A 19,960-nucleotide genomic window follows, 5' to 3' on the forward strand; every position below is an offset into this window, starting at 1 on the left:
CTGCCATGGCAGACGGAACGGAGACAGAATTAAAATGGAGCATACGAGGCCTCGGAACCATTAACGGGGTCCCGCTGAACATCGATACTTCGTGATGGGGCCAATGGAACACGAAGTGCTACTGGGTATGGACGCCCTGTCAAAACTAGGCCTGCAGATACGGATCGACAATCAGGATATATTCCCGGCCAAAAGACCGAGCCGAACGAACGCCTGCACCGCCACCACACAGAAAGGGTTGATCAATCTAACGGCAACAGAGAACCAACGCCTTCAGGAACTAATCCAGGAGGAACAGCAAAAATTCGAGAGAATACACGGGGCGACATCCCTAATAGAACACGAAATTCGATTGGAAGACCCAACCCCGATCAAACAGAGATACCGCCCGCGCAATCCAGCAATGCAGGCCATAATTAATACAGAGGTCGAGAAGATGCTGGACGAAGGGGTGATTCAACCATCGCATAGCCCCTGGAGCTCACCCATCGTGTTCGCCCGGAAGAAAGATGGAAAACACCGCTTCTGCGTCGACTTTCGACGACTGAACAAAGTGACGAAGAAGGACGCTTACCTGTTGCCTCACATTAACGCCACGCTGGACAAACTGCGCGGGGCACGGTACCTGTCAACGATCGATCTGAAAAACGGCTACTGGCAGGTACCACTGACACCGGCTAGCAGACCGCTCACCGCGTTCACCGTACCAGGGAAGGGATTGCTGGAGTTTAAGGTGATGCCGTTCGGGCTCCATTCGGCCCCGTCCACGTTCCAGCGATTACTCGACAGGGTAATATCACCAGACATGGCCCCTCATGCTTTTTCATACCTAGACGACATTGTCATCGCCAGCAAGATATTTAAGGAACATGAACGAATTCTACGAGAGGTCTTCCAGCGGCTCCGAGCAGCGAACCTGCGGCCGAACTGGGAGAAATGCCATTTCGCGCGCGAAAAATTAAAGTATCTGGGGCACGTCGTAGACCAGGAAGGACTACACACCGATCCAGAAAAAGTGGCGGCGGTGACACAACTGTCACTACCCACCGGAGTGAAGGAGCTACGACGGTTCTTGGGTCTCTTGCCGAACTGGGAACGACCATTCACGCTACAAACGGACGCCAGTCAAGAAGGACTGGGCGCCGTGCTCACGCAGGAAGGCGAGGGCGGAGAACGAGTGATCGCATACGCAAGCCGAACATTAAACCAGGCTGAGCGTAATTATTCAACAATGGAACTCGAGTGCCTCGCGGTGCGGTGGGGCATCTGGAAAATGCGCCATTACCGGGAAGGATACCACTTCGTGGTACTGACCGACCATGAGTCACTAAAATGGCTGGAAAAAATAGACAACCCGTCCGGGAGACTCGCACGCTGGGCAATGGAATTAAGCCAGTGGGACTTCGAGATACGATACCGACGAGGGCCGGAGAACACCGTGGCCGATGCACTATCCAGACAACCAGTACAAGTATGCGGTACGAAAGAAAGGAAAAAGTGTCCATGGTACCACCGCCAACTGAAATCAGTCCGAGAAAGACCGCTAGATCACCCGGAATACTGCATCAGGCAAGGGCGCCTGTACCGTCACATTTTACATACGCTCGACTTCGACGAACACCCAGCGACAGACAAGTGGAAATTGTGCGTAGCCACTCACGATCGACAACGAGTGCTCCGCGAGTGTCACGATGATCTGACAGCAGGCCACTTGAGCATCGCGAAAACGCTAACTCGCCTCTGTCGTCTGTACTACTGGCCCGCAATGCTACGTGAGGGTGCGCGCCACGTACGAACCTGCGACAGCTGCCAGAAATACAAAGCATCGCAGCAAGCACCAGCGGGCCGAATGCACGCAACACCGGTTGACCGACCATGGGAAATGGTATCCGCCGACCTAGTCGGACCGGCAGGCAGCACGCCGAGTCAGTACGGCGGCAACAGCCATGGCAGCAAGACAGGCAGTCTCCGAGCAAGAGCTCGATGAGTTCTTACAGCAGTTGGAAGAGGATTATAGGAGGCATGGGATTTAGGAACCCGAACCGGCAGGGCCACGGCGACCGACACAGCCGAGGCTAATAACGCCACCTGCAAGACCACCGCAGGGGCAAGGAGACGGACCACCAGCGATGAGACAGCCACGTGTCGGTCCGAGCTGCGTGGCGCCGAAAGGACCCAGGCTGCAAACCCCAAAACGCATACCGACCTTCAAGGTACCAATAGTATCTCCCCACCGAGAAGCGCCACGGCAAACACGGGCCCCCCGAGCCCCCAAGAAGGAAGACCAGCGACTCCTAGCCAAAAAAGCGGCAGACGAAGCAGCCGCCAGGGCGAGAAGGGAAGAGAAGCGATACCGAGCTTGGAACGGTGGAGATACGACCGGGGCCACAGCAAAAGCTAGGCCAAAAGGACGGACAAAGGCCCGCAGACGGCCCTTGCCGACGATTGTGGAGGAAAGGGAGGAGCTACCACCCCCACCACAGGAGGTCGCGCTGCAATACGTGCCCGCCAGAGAGCCATCGCCAATCCCTCTCCCTCGAGAGCTCAACCACAAGCCGCGAAGGAGAGAAACGTTACCGGACGGGACAGCGTTTTGGTCCCCGATCGGGGTAAAGCGGTACCGGCTGGTCATCGGGGACGTCCGTTGGCCGCTACGGTTGGACCCGGACACGGGAGCCGTCCGCCACGTGGGGGAACCGCGGCGTATTGTAAGCAAATTCAAATTTCCTTTCTTACAGAATTTCATTCTAGCTAATCTCGCCACGGTTCCCCGTGACGTCCGTACGTCCCGTTTCCGAAAAAAGGGGGGGATGCGACGAGGCGATACCTCGTCGCGAACATCATGTGAACAGAAGCGACCGCTCGCACCTATATTTATAGATGTTCTCGACACAAGCGCGCGCCAATCACCGCCGAGACCAAGCGCGCGCCAATCACCGCCGAGACCAAGCGCGCGCCAATCGGAGAGCGCCGCGGCCGCTCGACCGAGAGCGGCACTCTCCATGGTCCGCGCTTCCGCGCGCTATATAAGTCGCGCCGGAATACCAAGCGAGCGGAGTCCGCCTGGAACCACTCTCGTGCAGATCGGATCGTACGAGCTCTTTTCAGAGCTAAACATCCGTCCAGAACGCAGGCTGGAAACACGAGTTCCAGGAGGCGACTCTCCACCGTGTCCCCGGCTCCCGGAGATTGCCGTGCCATCGCCTTGGCTGGACCGGACCCGTCGTGTCGGTGTGGTGGGCACGAATACCCTTAGGAGCCTCTAAGGCGCGTGCATCTGTAACCCGTCACTCAGGTGCTTCTGCGTGAGAGTTACGGCACCACTCGGCTCTCCGACCGTCCAGCACGGAGCGATTGGCCTCCGGCCCTGTCCGTGGGTCGAACCTTCTCGGTTCAAAGTCGCGATTTGGTGTGGCGACGGCGGGTACGAAACTCTCAGGTGCCTCTGAGATACGTACGAACCGTGGTTTGCCCTTCAGGTGCTTCTGAGGGAAAACCGCGGCGCCTACGCTGCGTCGGGCCGTGACCTCCGACCGTATCCTGTCACCTCCCACCTTCCAGCGCAAATCCGAGGAGACTCCACGAAGTCTCCGATACCGCGTTCCGCACCGCCGAACATCGGGAACCGTTTCCGCGAAAGCGCGCGCCGCGTACCGGTTAGTTGTTAGTTGTTCCCGACCGCCTGATCGCTTTTATAATTACCGTCGGATTATTTTTTTCTGTTCATTACTAGACCAGGGACGCCGAACCAGCTAGCGAGCAGTCGTAGGCTCCGTCCGCCGACATCGCGGTCATCATACTACATTTTGTTACGCGGCCGGATTCGCCGGCCTGCACGAAGGATCATTTATTTGTTTTATACGTTCTTTCTCTAATACTCGCAGTGCGAGAATAAAGTTCAGTTTTACCCGATTTCGCCTTCACTGTATTAATTTACCCGTCAGAACCCTGGTCGACTCCTGAGCTACGGGGCATCGCGAAATCGGAACGTTACAATTGTGTATACAAAATACAAGTGTAAATAGGGACCGTGGAGGACCGTGTACCGAACCGAACCGAACGTAGCCGACCGAGGCCGAACCACGCCGTCACGCGTCGCCGACTCGCGCCCCGCACCGCGTCACGACACTCGTACCGATGGGAACCAGTTGCCGAATTTTCCGACACGCGTGAGAAACTCGTGAGTAGTAGTCGAGAAGTACCGCACCGCACCACCACCCGTCGCCGCCAGTCGAGGGACTATAAAGCTGCCACGCGAGCGACACGCAGCTTTTCTGATCTAAGACGTTACTCGGAGAACATCGAACCTGGAACTATCCTTTGTCAGTATTCCCGCCGGTGACGAACTACGTTCCGCCGAAGCAGAGCACGGCGTACCGCCCCTCTGAGAGTCAAGGTGTACCACCGACTACCTCGTGAAGACGTACCGTCCACGGGAACGATCGGCGAACACGATGTACCATCATTCGCCGACGTAGAACCGCCCGGGAGGATTTAGACGCACGGTGTATCACCACGTCGAACGTCCGGCCAACCCGACCCGGGCAGGGCGATCAAAGCGCAAGCCGAGAACGATTTCCTTCCTCCGCCAAAGTCCGTTTCTCCGTCCGCACACAACGCCGCGCCGCGTCCGACAATATTACGCAAACGTACCCGGGAACACCGTCACTGTGAATCCGCGACTGCCGAAACACCGTTCCGCGCAAATCCGGAATACCGTACCCGCGAGCCCGCCGGCAGCGAGCATCCAGTGAGAATATCTGTGTCGTTATTTTCGAACCCGCGCACCACGTCCAGATCCCGCATCGACAATTTCCCTTGTCAACATCGAACCCTGAATCGGCGAGCTAATCGACATCAAGGGGGACCGCCAGGACCAGGAGCAACGCAGGGAAAACGGACTATTACACAAGAAGTAAGAGAAGACCAAAAGCTATTTATTTGATTTCCATCTTAATCTAAATAATAAATAATCTTTTATTTGCAAATAAGAAATAAGAGTGTATTTAAATAAAAAGTTTAGGTATTATTTGCAATTAAAATCACACGTTTATTTATTATTTTAAAAAATCAGGGATCGTTCGGGCATCGTCGAATTACGGAACGCAAAAATTATAAACGCTATTTATCAATATTCATCCATTACACCGCTCAATGACACTCGCCGTCACGCTCCTCGTCGAACGAGCACCTAAGAACTGCCCCCACCTCACTACCCCAAGGTACAACTACCGTTACACATTTGTGTGACATTCTACGTCACGCTTTTAGCCGAACGAAACCTACAAGATTTTCAATCTTAAAAAAGAATTTGATGACTCTGAAAGAATAATTGAAAGAATGATTTTAAAAAATTGATATCTTTTGGTTTAGGTACCCAAAACTGAAGAGGGATGGAAAAAGCTAGCCGAGGAATTTTCAAGAACAATGGAATTTCCCCAACTGTGTGGGTAGTGTTGATGGCAAAAACCCATTAACTCTGGTTCTTACTACTACAACTATAAAGGAACTTTCAGTATTGTACTCATGGCTATTGTCAACGCGAGTATCAGACGGTGGAGTTATGAAGAACACGATATTTTGGCAAAAGTTGTCTGAGAACCAACTAAACCTTCCTAATCCAAGTGAATTACCAGCCACTGAAAAAAGTTCCCGTACGTGTTCATAGGAGATGAAGCTTTTCAACTACATGTTAATTTTATGAAGCCCTATAACCGAGCTAATCTCACGAATGAAAAACGAATTTTGAACTATAGACTGTCCCGAGCACAAAGAATTGTCGAAAACGCTTTTGGGATTTTGACATCTAGATTCAAAATATTCCAAAAATACATTAACTTTAGACCTCAAAATGCTCGAAAAATAGTGATGTGTTGCTGTCATTTCCACAATTACTTGTCAACAAGGAATAATGGATACTATGCAACGCGATGATGTTGACTACGAAAATACTACTACTAGCACTATCGAAAAAGGTTCGTGGAGACAGGGAACACAATCTAGTTTGCTACTTCAAAGGGGCAACTCAAGTGTGGAAGCAAAAAAAACAAGGGATGATTTCACAGAGTATTTCAACTCCTCTGCTGGGTCAGATTCGTGGCAAAATAGATGCTTAAAGTGGTCGAAATTTCCATAGTTCCATACTTATTTGTTGTCAATTTTGGTTCATTTATAAAAAAATAAATAGGCTCTAAGTATTGTCACGTCGCTTCTCTAATTTTTCGAAACGATATTGTCACAAATTTTAGCGACACCGAGATTTTATATGCGTGGTCCTCTCGGGACAAAACACGTTCACAGACTCGCGATTTTTTGATCGAATGTTACAGAATTTCGGGCGCCAGACACCCAAGGGTGTCACGCGAAATAATCTCGATCTACGACAAATTAACACGATCTAATTCGCGAGCCTGTGACGCAGCAAACCAAGCTTGGATAGCTAACACGAAAGGTACAGGGTTCTACGTCGGGAGGACACGAGACGTTTCCCACGGCGGGAAGTCTTTCACACAAGAAAAGTACAACGTTTCGGCTATTAATTCGTTTATTGAACGAAGGTGTTAGGCCGTCGCACAGTGTGACGAATGGCCTTTTTAGCTGGACAAAATTCTAAAAAAATCGCCTATTTTTCTATATTTATCAATTGATATGTTTACAGTTGTATAAAATATGAATAATTATTAACTTTTTACAACATTTAGTTGGTTTTTGTTAATTAAACAATATATTTTAAGTGATTTATAATTAAATATAACATACAACGAAGTTTGTATTCCCCGTAGCAGTATCACGTAGCATTCACCGTAATCATTAATCGCGCGCTTCTCATAACATCCATAGCGTTATGTCTAACGAGACATCCGGTAGAAAATAAGACACCTATGTATTCGACCTCACGATCCTAAAAAGAGTTCAGTCACTTCAGTTCAATTCGGACAGCCAGTCTGTCACGTTCGTTCAAGACTCCAGCGAGGCTCGCCGCCTCCTGGATGTCCCGGTCCGGACTCCGACGAGTCCTCGCTCTCATCCGCCTTTGGGCGGTCCTGCTATAACACGCGCTTCTAGTTCATTATAATTTCATTTCATACGTTACAAATATATTCCCAGTTATTAATTTAATAAGTGAGTCTCGCTTAGTTCTTCTCCCTACATCCTCGCGCTTGCAATACTCTCCTATTCAATTCCCGTTCGTCGCTATCAATTACGAAAGCTCGTGCGCGTCAACGAACGCGAGACGGAGGACAACAGCGGGGTATCTCCCGCCAACCGAGGATCACCGACGACGTGATCTTCCCAGGGCGAGTGAGGATCATCGTCCTTCCTACGACGATCCAGCCTGATTCGACTGCAGCCGTCAGCGAGCAACGGAAGCAGTTCGCATAAAGGAAGCCTGCCTGTCTTCACCGATCGCTATACTCAACTGTCCGATAAGTTGCTAGATATTTCCCTGCGAAGATTCGCGCCGTCTCAGTTATCTCTGTTCTCGTCCGCCGCTTTGGGGCGAATCTACTGTAAGCGTTAAGTAGAATACGCATGTTCGCGAAAGTCGTGGTTCCCAGTCAGACGTCGTACGTAACGTGCCGCGTGGACAAAAGGTTGTATCGCATTTGAGAGCGTCCAGTAAGGGGAATGGGTCGCGGAACGATAGTTTCGCGAAAGTCAGACTCCGGGACGTAACAATATAATTTACTAATTTACTTTTTGGAGATTCAGACATACGGGAAAGAATTATTCTTTGGTTTAGTATATACGGTTTCAATCTATAAATAATCTGCTGCATATTATTGTTTATTATGTTAATATAATAAAAAATTAAAAATATAATAACATAAAAATATAAATAAAACAACAGAAATAACACAGATCAAAATGAAAGTATTCAATAGGAGCGTTCGGTTGCTAGAAACTAATAACTTATAAACTAATAACTTATAAACAAATGTAAATTAATCTAAAAATTTGAAAAAAGGTATCACGTTTGATGTGATAACGTAACAAATAAAACACTAACAACAAACGCAGTAATAATAACAATATCAATAAAAAACAACAACAACAATAAAAATAACGAAACTGAAAGATATATGAAAAACGCAAGGGAGATGTAGACTGCACGCTGATCGCTCGAAACTGAAGAAACCAATTTTCATAAGAAGAAAGTTCGGAGGAAAACCTGACGATTGTATATTCATTACATTGTATATTCCTTAAATATACAATGAACGAAACCAATCCATAAGTTTCAACGAGTAGACTAAACAAACCGCTAAGTGACGACAGCATCGGCTGCGTTCGGGCCCGTCCCGGGCTGTGATTGTCACGAGCGTGAACGTAAAACGACGTAACTTCATTGTAAAAATTAGTATGCTATAGCAACGTATAGCAATTTTATTTTGGTACTACAATAAACTAGAGAATCTCTACTTTATAATAATGTAAAAATCATCGCGTGGGGCGACGTGGGGCATATACTAATTCATTGACGAAGAGGAGTAACATGGGCGTTTCTGTGGAAAAATAAGTACCCTCTTTAACACTTAATTTACAAAAATAGAGGAATGTTATCGATAATTTGGAATTACTAAAGTGAAAATACATGTTTCGCGATGCTATATCCATCATACATAGGAAATTTAAATACTCCTTCGTACATTTTAACATATTTCTAGCGCGTATGACAATGTGCCCATTCATTTATAGGTTAGGCGTCCGCCTTTTAGGTGAAGTTTACACGCTCTGTAAACATATAACAAAAGAATTTTAAGTTTTAATATTCAAGGGTTTTAATACATGGTTATTTTAGATAATATTGGCACAATTAGTTTTTGTTTATTTGAAAGTTAATTTTGTCCAGCTAAAAAGGCCATTCGTCACACTGTGCGTCGATGCGATCGGCAGCGATTACAAGAATAGCCGGCGCGTTACCGTAAATATCGCGACAGATGTAAATCGCACGCGCCGAGATTTCGGTTCTAATCGAATTTCTTCGCTTTGGATCCGGCAGCGATAAGATGATCGCGACGCCGAAGACCTTGAAGGTCACTTTCCGACCGACTCAGATGTAGGATGCGAATTTACTAGGACTGACGTTATTCGAACTGAATTTACGAATGCGAATCGAGCACGCGACGCCGTTTGATGCTTATAGATTATAGATTATAGATGATAGGCTCGCTGCGCCTCCACCATCTAGATCAGCTCAGAAGGCTGCGCAGAACGAGTCCGTTCTCTCGTGGGATAGAGTATCGGTCGTTGTTTACCACCATTGGATTATTTCCACTTTGTTCTTTGCTGCATTTTTAGCATATTATGCGATTGTGTCCACACACTTGTGTGGTGAAAGTTTCAAACAAACAAATATGAATAAGATGTACTTGAAATTTACTTACCTCTGAACAAAGAGGATTAGATAAATACGCTGCTCAAGTGTTCAGCGAGTCGATGTATACAGCCATGCTGTGCTACAAAGCAATCTATCCGGAGAAATTCTCAAATGAGTCTATCACTGCCGAGTTTATACTTGACATTGATAAATTATTTGATTCTGTCAATAGCAGTTTATTAAAAAGGGCTAGGTTGCCCAAATTGAATTACGCAATCAGCAAGGACAGTGACCATGTAGATTTTTTAAAAAATATGAAAGAAACTTTCAATTCAATTAAGTTTATAAACAAGAAAAATCCACCATGCATTAATGGGTGGATTTTATCTATCGAAAGCATCCTAAATTTATTCGACGACCTACACAAGAACTATAATATAGAAAAAATACAAACAAGAAGGTTAAACCAGGATTCTCTTGAGAATTTATTCGCGGTTGTTAGGCAACAGCATGGCTGCAACCCGAATCCGTCAGTGTGCAGTTTTGAAACAGGATTGAAACACATCTCAATCACACAATTATCAAAGTTATCTAATATAACTAATTGCGAACCGGATTTTAATTCCATTCTCGTCAAGTTAAGTGCAATTTCCGAAAAGTCGTACGGAAATATTAATGAAAACGAAAAAAATTCCGACCAAGACATAGATGTAGACATAGATGTTGATATGTTGATGTAACTCATGATGAGATTGAAGAAGTTCTGTCGATAGATAATTTCGGCGAAAAAAATGCCATATATTACATTGCAGGTTATATCTGTAACAAATTTCTAAAAAAAACAAATTGCGATAGTTGCAGAAATATATTTTTCGATGATAATATCCAAAATTTAGTTTGGAATGTTTGTACACAACATTAAGGAATAAAACAGAGACGAAGGGTTTATCCTTTGTCAAAACAGAAATTTTTTATACGATTTGTGTCTGGGAAAAAGCGTTTCATAATTGTATTGAGAAGTTGTTAGCTGCTGCTAACGTTTCGAAACATTTGCATGCTATTTTGAACACCTCTAAAGAATTAAATTTATGCAGTTCTTTGCATAGTAAAATGTTTTTACAAATGTTTATCACCATAAGGTGCTATTGGGAAGCACGCTTCCTAAGACAAAATGTACAAAAAGAAGAAAAATCCGACAAGTACAAAAAATTTTTGTAAACATGTATAAGTTTATATGTATATGTATGTCTTTTTAAAATAAATATGTAACTGTACTTTTCAATTGTATTTTATATAACTCCTTCCTGGCTATATAACATGTATGTATATTAATTAATGTTTTAACATTTTTAAAATTGTATAGTCAGAAAAAAATTTAGTCTTCGAGTATAGTTTAGAGCGAACCGTAAAATGAGGTATTATATGAGGGGACTGTTTTCGGGGTGCGGAGCAAGGGGTAGACGAATAGTTGGGTTTGCTGCGAAACGAGGTACACATTTTAACATAGGGCTCTTATGGGAGTGTCACCTCTATCTAATCCTCTTTGCCTCTGAACTTTCAGTTTCTGCTATTTCTAGTTGGTCTTTTAGAAAGAGCATATCGTCGAAATACCAGGTCTTCGATTTTGGGGTCTCGTCGGTTGATGCACCTGACCGTTTCGCGTTTTCAATTAACTTGAAATCTTTTTTGAAATTGGTGCGTAAAGTATTAATTTTTTTCTTCAATTTTTCGACGGTGTAATCCGGTTTGAATTGCATCAACGCGAGAACTGTTTTCTGCTGGGAAATTTCTTGCTGTGGTTAAAGTAATCTTTCGATTTAACTTTCCATAGCTCTGGGCAATCACGGTATAACGTAATAAGCATACATAGTAGTAAATTCTCGTTCCGCGTCGGAATCGTCTATAATCTGTGCGCTAGCCATTTTGCCTGTACCTGATGCGATATGATGCAAGCTTTCTCGCGTATGCGCGGCGTTTTTTTTTGCTTTATATATATTTAGTAGAGTAGATAAAATGGGGTACCTTGAGCACCCCGCAGAATTTTAAAAAATTGGTATGATTTGATTCCGGAAAATGAATGTATAACATGTGTCTTTCTGTGTATTTTGTAACTCGTAGGACATGTCCTCAAGTCTTTTTGTCCGGAACAGATTGTTTCGATACATTCCTGCGAATTTAATTGCCTCAGGGCTCTGCTACCTCATCATCGTAATTAGTCCAGTCAATGAATGCTCATAAGGGGGGTGTAGAGGGAAATGGAAGGAACACAATTTTTAACTTTGGGTCTTTGTTTGGACTAGTTAGGAGGTAAACATACTAAAAGTCACTACTCCTAGGAGGTGAGCGTGCTACAGGGGGGCACGTAGAAGTCACCTTTTTCGGTTTCCCGCTTATATCTCGGAAACTATGTGTCCTAGCGATAATACCATTCCATACAAACTTACTGCTGATAAAATGTGCTATAAGATTGATTCCATTCAGTTTTTCGCTATCTCGCATAGTTTCCGAGATATCCGCGCTCAAAGTTCACTAATTGTGAAAAAGAAATTTTTGCTTCACGTTTTTTGCCTTACTTGACCAGCGGAAACTATGCGAAGAATGAACTATGCGAACTATGCAAGAACTATGCGAAACAGCGAAAAACTGAATCGCATCAATTCTGTGGCACATTTTGTCAGCTTTAATTTTGTATGGAATGGTCTTATCGCTCGGACGCATAGTTTCCGAGATATAAGCGGAAAACTGAAAAAGGGGACCTTCTACGTGTCCCCCTGCACCCCGCTCACCTTCTAGGAGCGCAGACTTTTAAGATGGGCGCACACTAGACCGCACCGCGACTGCACGCCGACCACCCGCTTCCGCTGTTTTGACTTTCGTATATGTAGTTCATAGTTCTATCTTTTACATCACGCATGGGCAAATTTTTGCTCGATCGAAGGCATTTTCAAGGGATACAGCACTACGGCCGCCACGGGGAGCGTGGCGCTACGCCGGCGCATGCGCGAGAAATCTTGCACCATATCGCATCATTGTCTAGTGAGATTGACGAAATATTGACAATAAACCTCCTAAACGTCAATGCGCGAATCAATATGGCTCCCGTCACTGCGCTTCAATAAAAATTTCTATCAATATGCTTCAATATATCTATTGACCAATACGTTTGAACCCCTTCTGAACGATCAATATGCCCTTTCAATGCGCCTCGTCAATATTATTGAACGTCTAGGGGCCTCTTTAGAGTAATGGTAAGCGGTCACACATACTATGATGCACATTATCGTATTATCGCATGCAGTAGAAACAATACATAGAGCGCTATGCGAGCAAGAGATTACGTCTTGGGACATTATAGACACGTAACGTGCAATGTTAAATACTTTTATTACACATAATGCTTCGATTACTATATCATTATTTATAATGTATTTATAATAATCAGATAATATCATCTTACGTCTCTATACAAAAATAATTACAATAATTAATCGTTATTGGCATAGGCAAAATCGTTATTTATTGAAATTTATTGAGCACAATTATTTTTTTGTCTTATTTTACACAAGTAAACCTATATTAAAAGTCATTTAAAATTATAAGATCTTAATTATATCTCTTATTAACACACACGCACGTTTACAGATGCGCGTGCCTCTTCGTATATTGTGTATATTTATATTTAAATTCATTCTGTAATACCTACAACGCATACTAACAATATATCAAAGTCTTTTTTTTTATTTTATTACACTGGTAATACGAATTCTTGACAAAATACTGAATATTTCTTCTTCTTCTCTCCTCCTCCACCTTCCGTTCGTTCATCCCCGTTGTCATTTCCGTGTTCGCCATTGCTTTTTATACGGCAGTGTGTGTGTATGTGAATGTTTACAGCAGTCCTCATCTCGCGAAACCTCGCGAAACGAATTCGTCAAACTGCACCTTCTTCGAAAGTGTAAATTTTCGCATTTTATTTTAGTGTCACGCGTGCTTAGTCGAGAACCCTGATCAATTCGTGATTACTAGAGGAGAGTGTTCGGCATGGTAAACGGATCGTTTGCCATCTGTCAAAGGGTTGTATCTCCTCTCGGTGTCGATTTTTTCGTTGTCAACCCTCGACGTGACAAATCGTTCACTTTAAAATGACACTGTGATCGAGACAGAACATTCTGACCGTTCAAGATCGTTTCATTCATCGAACGGGCCCGGCTGAATAGACGCGTCTACCCGGGTGCCTATAGAAGGGTATCTTGCACCCTGACACTCGAAAATGTCGAAGAAATCTACAAAACGATAAATAGCGAATGTCATCTCACATAGTTAAACTCGAGAACGCCTCGAACGGTCAAATTCTCCTGTCTCTTATTCGAGAATGAAGACGGAGCCCCGCGGTTCTTCATAATGGCGGACGTCCATTAAACGCTGTTCCTCAACCGCGCTAATTATCGTCGCAGCTGTGGTTGTCGATTATAAAAACGGTATAAAATTCGTACTGTGTTAATCGAGCTTACGAGAAAAGTTCAGAATCGATTCGAACGCGAAGAAACGTTTAGTTTTGCTTTTTTTCGTAGGGGGAACGTGAGGGACGCGAAGCGTTAAGTTGCATGGCCAGTGGATGTGGTTAAGGGGTTAAAAGGGAGTGTGTTGGCAGCGGTGTCGTCGTAATCTAAAGTAATGGAAAATTGTACGTAGAACTACAATATTATCGTTAGCCGTTCGCGGGCGAACGCGAGCTTAAAAATATTCGAATTCGGCATGCATCCCCGTGGGACGTGGGTCGAACGACCGTGTCCCTCTTTCTCTTTCTTTCTAGCATCGTCGTTTCGGATCGCTGAGCTCGGGGGATGGAAAATACTTGTTCGCGATTCAGACGCGCAAACAATGGAATTCCATCGGTTTCCGTAGAATTCCGCGTTGCGAATCCTCTCGTGGGGAACGCGTCTGCGTCGACGAGTCGAAGTTTAACGACCTGTTAACGTTTCGCGGCTCGTTTAGCCTGATGCGTTCTCCGCGTTTCTCTTCGTCGAAACGACGACGCGAGAAAACGACTACGCTCCTCCCTTCCCTTCCCTTTCCTTTCCATTCCTTTCTTTCGACGAAAGAAACGCGCCGCAGCGATAGGTGAAACGAGCCGGAATAACGTCCGCGAAAGGTACCCTCTTGCGTTACACCCTCAAGGTGCGACAGACCCGATATTCGCCTCGGGCCGCACCGCTCTGCAGCGTTGCAATTTTATATGGCACGTGTTACGTACACCCGCCCGAAAAAAACAGCAGCGATGTTGCGAATTTCTTCGCCGCAAGCTGCAATCGAAACTTCATGGAAAATATTTACGCGAACAGCTACGAATCCTTGCCTTGGGATAGCTTTCGGGCCGATTGGGACGAGGGCGCTTATACTTTTGATAGACCATCTTAGGTGTCTTTTAGTCACCCTGGCAAATGTATCGGTATTTTTATTAGCGACTCTAATAGAGTTTCGTTGGTCGTCAAATAATCGATTTTAATTGAATTTATGAAGAATCTGTTAAGCGTAGCGCTTCGTTGGTCGTCAAACAATCGATTTTAATTGAATTTATAAAGAATCTGTTAAGCGTTTACCTCCTGCTAATTCGGATTCAGTATCCGAATGCTGATTATCAATTTCGGAACATCGCTGAATCTTTTCGGACCGGTACAACAGAAGTTTCTTACACCCTTCGCCCTACCCTTTTCCATTCCCTTCGCCCTCTCGCACTCTTCGAAACGCGACGAAGCGAGCCAAGACCTATGTCGCAAGCTTTGCGAAAGCTTTGTCGAAGCTTCGTCTCTCGACACGCTTCGTGGCTCCTTGCTCCGTGGATCTGCAATCTTGGTAACTCGTTAATAACGTAGGGTGATCATATCTCGCGCGCCTAACAAGTACTATAAATCATGTTGCTTAGTTTATGATACAACAAACGCACACGGCTCGCTCCAAGAGTCCTCGAATTTACATTAAAATAGCTAATTCTCTGTAGCTTATCGGCCATTTTATCTCGTTTTTTATTTAACGACGAACTCTGCGGAAACTTCTCCAATCTCGAAGAAGCATCGAAAATGTCTCGCGAGTATAATTGTAAACAATGTAAAAAAACGACAAGCTTGTGGATTATTGACGATGAAAAGCGCGCACGGAGGTTTTAATGTAAATTTTTTAGCTATTGGATAAACCTTGCATATTTGCGATAATAAATATAGGGTACAAACGAAATCTTATAAAATAGCTCGTCGAGAATCTTCATACAAAATCAAGTGTTAAATCGCAACTTAAAGTACGCGTTGATACAAAATTAATGTACAATGAGTTAGGAAAGATATCTCGGTCGTCGATTAAACTTACACACTCCGATAGAAACATTTTCTATAATCGGTTAAATAATTTCTCCCGTGAATGTACATATTTTAAAATTTCTAACAATATACTTCGCGTACAACCAACTATCAGAATTGCTTCGAGAATCTTTCCCAGCCCGACAAACGCTCTTTACAAAACTGCACTAAGGCTATCAATTATAATTAGCATAAAAACTGTAGATAATAGAAAAGATCACGCTTACAACGTCCTCGTCCACGACATAAACTCGTAAGCGGACGAAAAATGATACTTTGGCTGCGGGTGGAGCTTTCATAGAAGAAATCCTAACAATCGTACGGCTTTCGAGAAGGAGTCTATTGCTCCTCGTGACCTAATTCAACGATCATGCTCGCCGATATCGTCAATACGATCACCTTACAAATAACATTCTAACTTAAACGACCTAAGGGCTAAATAAAGATTTATTTTTCACGCAAACAGCGGGTAACTAGACGATTCAAGAATGAAAATAAACGAACCGTGTCTTCCCTCGGGGCGGTTAAAGCTTCGAAATGAGCAACATACATACAGAATGAGTCTAAGATAACCAACAGACGCGTATATGTGTGTATATTTATATATATATATATATATTTATATATTTATATCACTTCGAAAATCGTTAAAAAATCTTCTTCATTTTTTCCTCTTCTTATTCCTCTTCTTTAAAACTCTATCCACGGTTACGTAACATCGTTATAATAACACCGCATTTATCTAGACCCGTACTGTACACGGAAATTTTTTTTTCGCGTCGCCTACGTCCAACAATAAATAATCCAGCTGCAGAGAAACAACACGAGAAGTGTGCCTGTGTCTGTCCAGTTTTTCGACGCGCGCTTATTTATACAATAGAATATATACCTATCGTGATCACCGTCGTAGAACTATCGTCGCCCTCCCCCCCGTAACTATGATTACACACTGCGATACCCCGATACCGAACGAAACGATCGCGGACTCGTCGGCTTGATTGCGTCTCTGTTATTCATTCTGATTCGAGTAGAGGAAACAAAATATTATACCTGCGGATTAAAAGATTCGAGCCGCGAACAAACGAATAAAATCATAGTTAGAACGTATTCTGTCGGGGAGACCGAAAAATTCGCGTCGCGAACAAACGAATAAAGTCATAGTTAGAACGTATTCTGTCGGGGAGACCGAAAAACTCGCGTCGCAAATCAAAGGACCACTGGACCGCGGATTTCATTCGTTTATGACGAAAGTAAGAATTTAGAAAGACTCGTATGAATATGAAAAAGAGGATTGGGGATGTCTACGTAGTTTTTGCGACAAATTCGCTTGCTCGATAAGAGTTCGTGCTTGATATTTCGTGAAATAAATATCGCAGGATAATTTATTCCGTAGAATTCCTCTGGACCGTAGTTATCAGAATTGTTCTGGAAGTTCCTCTTCCCCAGTTAATAACAGCTTCCGGTTAAAAACTATAGAGATCCCGGGCGAATAAAAGCGAGAATCTCTGATAACGCTCCAGCCCACACGGCAAACTTAATAAAAATTCTTGAAGATCTTAGATGGGAGGTTCTCCGGCTGCCTCCTTGCTCGCACTGGACTATGCTTCGACGGATTACCACCTTTTTTCCTTCTTCTCGAAACGCCTCAAGCGGAATTTCCATGGCGGCGCGAAATTGATATCACCGAATATTGCCGATCAAAATTACATTTTTCTATACATATACAGGAAACCACAGAAACTTAGAAAACAGCCTTCATATTAAAGCGAAATTAATTTTGTTGTTAGCTCAGAGGTCGTGTTTTAGCGGCCTCGGAGTTGCTGCGAAAGAACGAGCCACGATTCTGAACGAATACATGGCTATAGCTGAATTTCCGACGAGCAATCAAGCCGGATTCGCGATCCATAATTTTCAATCCGCCGAATCGATGTGGAAAGGAAATTCTAGTCTCTCGAGACCTCTCGTATATCATCTTCGTTCTCCATCATTGTTTACGGACGGCTGAATAGGGCCCGCTATAATTTGACGTTGTTCGTTTTCATAGTGTTTAGAGCCATTACCGCCGATCGCCATCGGTCGCTTCACCTGCGACACCGCTCGGATTTACTTACTCGCGACAGGCGAGTTTCGAAGGCTACGCCCCCTCGCCCCGGTCGCGCGTCTCACTCCCCGTGGCGGCCCTAGTTCTCCTAGGCTCCACGAATAGCGAGCATGGAACGCAGTCGAGGGGGCGTAGCCTTCGAAACTCGGCAGTCGCGAGTAAGTAAATCCGAGCGCTGACCTGCGAGAACAGAAATACTCTACTCGGAAATCGTGATCCTCTGAAGGAGGCTGAAATCATTTCCTTCGCCACGATAACAACTCTATCACGAATCGTTCGGAAAGCATATATTATATATTTCATACTATAATTCGCGCAAGAAACATTTTCATCTGTTTTCTTTTTTTTTCTTCATGTTTTAAATTACTTTCATCGTTCGCCGTCCTCGTGAACCACCTCCGCAACGTTCCGTTACCGAGAATCCTAACGATACCGGGCGACGTTCCCCGTCGATAATAATTTAACGGGGAACGTCGTTCGCGTATATTATATGTATTTCTCTATGTTGTTCGGTTTAGCGTTAGTTCCCTCTTCCCTCCAGTATCCAGGAGCTTATTAATTTCTTAATAACCGGTGCGTCGAGAAACGTTTAAGAGCGAAGTGTTGCGTCGATCGAGATCGAGCTTGCTTAGAATCATGTGGTCGGCGTGTTCGAAGATGGCGGCGTGTCGGTGCGCCACAACGAGCTGCCCGATTGGCTGATCGTGGTGATCTGCGAACAAAAAGCGTTTGTATATCCCCTGTAAGATCATGGAAAGAAAATGGGTTTGCGATTTTTCACTTAATGTCCTTATACGAGCAAATTTTGGGCTGGCTGAGGGCTCATTCGAAAGAAGAAGGTTTACCGCAGGGGGCTCTGGTCATCTCATTAATAAAAAAAGGCTTTTAGAGAAAGAAAAATACATTGAAATCTGCGGGATTTTTTCTCGATTTTTTCCCTACTTTGGACACTCTTAGTATAATTATTAGATATAAACATAATCTCGTTAACCTTATGACCATGCGGTGAACCTTCCTCTTTCGAATGAGCCCTCACCCAAAATTTGCTCGTATAAGGATATTAAACGAAAAATCGCAAACCTATTTTTTCTAGTAAGATTCCAGTTCCTTTCTAGTTAAATTCTTTCTAGTTACTTTCTATCACTATTTCCGCTCGCCAATCGACGACAGAGAAGCAGATATGTTTCTCGCAGGAAAGACACTGACAGAGAATATGAAACAGCTTGATTTTTCGATCACGCGGGCGGGCTGCATTTAGCGAAGAAGCAATATTTTTTCATGCTCTTTGTGTTGAAATATTCTCTGCATTATTATTGCGGGGTCCTATACAGAGCCCTTCTTTGCAATTTGGCTCTTGGAACTTTATAAACAACAAAAGTGTACGTTTTTATAGAAGAAATTTTCTTCTGTACACTTTTTCCAAAAAAGGTCCCTGTACGCTAACCCGCAATAATACAGAGAGTGTTTCAACACAAAGAGCATTTGGAAAAAGTGTACAGAAAAAAATTTCTTTTATAAAAGCGTACACTTTTGTTGTTTATAAAGTTCCAAGAGCCAAATTGAAAAAAAGGCTCTGTACGGGACCCCGCAATAATGCAAGAACATTTCAACGCAACGAGCATAAAAAATATTGCTTCTTCGCTAAATGCAGCTGAACCGGGTGATCGAGAAATCAAGGTGTTTTCATATTCTTTGCAGTGTCTCTCCTGCGAGAAACATATCTACTTCTCTGTCTTCGTAGTTCACCTCGATTGGCGCTGTTAATGTCACTATTTCCGCTCCGGCGCACAGTGGTCCGGATCGAAGAAGTTGGTGTCATTTTGTTATAACTTTTGAGCTATTAAAATATTTAAAAAATAGTAATTCTTACCCAGACATAATTAAATATTTTTTGCATTTTGCGTTAAACAATAATTTTTACTAACTTTTCATTGATATTTTCTATTAAAAAATGAATTGTTCAAATATAGTTTTTCAACCTTTTTTACTTGTTGTGAACAATAATTTTCAGTGTTGGTCTTTAACACAATCTTTAACACATAAAAGAATGCTTTCCTGTGTAAAAAAAAGAAATATTTTAAATACATATTGTGACTAAAATAGTACTAAAATTATATTCAGTCAATATTACCACAAATAAAAAAGTAAGCTAATAAAATAAACATACCATAATTTGTCTTTCGTGAT

At 43.9% G+C, this 19,960-nt stretch overlaps 1 protein-coding gene across 4 annotated transcripts in view; it reads right to left on the reverse strand.

Annotated features, from left to right (window-relative positions):
• Positions 1-12,813: 12,813 nt before the first annotated feature.
• The window catches only part of LOC143213463 (nephrin), a 561,898-nt gene continuing 554,751 nt past the window's right edge, over positions 12,814-19,960 (reverse strand). For all 4 annotated transcript variants that reach the window (XM_076433355.1, XM_076433354.1, XM_076433357.1 and 1 more), the window contains one exon: positions 12,814-18,485. In XM_076433355.1, coding sequence (XP_076289470.1) covers positions 18,408-18,485 — 78 coding nt within the window. In that variant the 3' untranslated portion in view covers positions 12,814-18,407. The remainder of the gene's footprint in view (positions 18,486-19,960) is intronic.

The sequence above is a fragment of the Lasioglossum baleicum genome, chromosome 11, assembly GCF_051020765.1.
Source record: "Lasioglossum baleicum chromosome 11, iyLasBale1, whole genome shotgun sequence".
NCBI classification, from domain to species: domain Eukaryota; kingdom Metazoa; phylum Arthropoda; class Insecta; order Hymenoptera; family Halictidae; genus Lasioglossum; species Lasioglossum baleicum.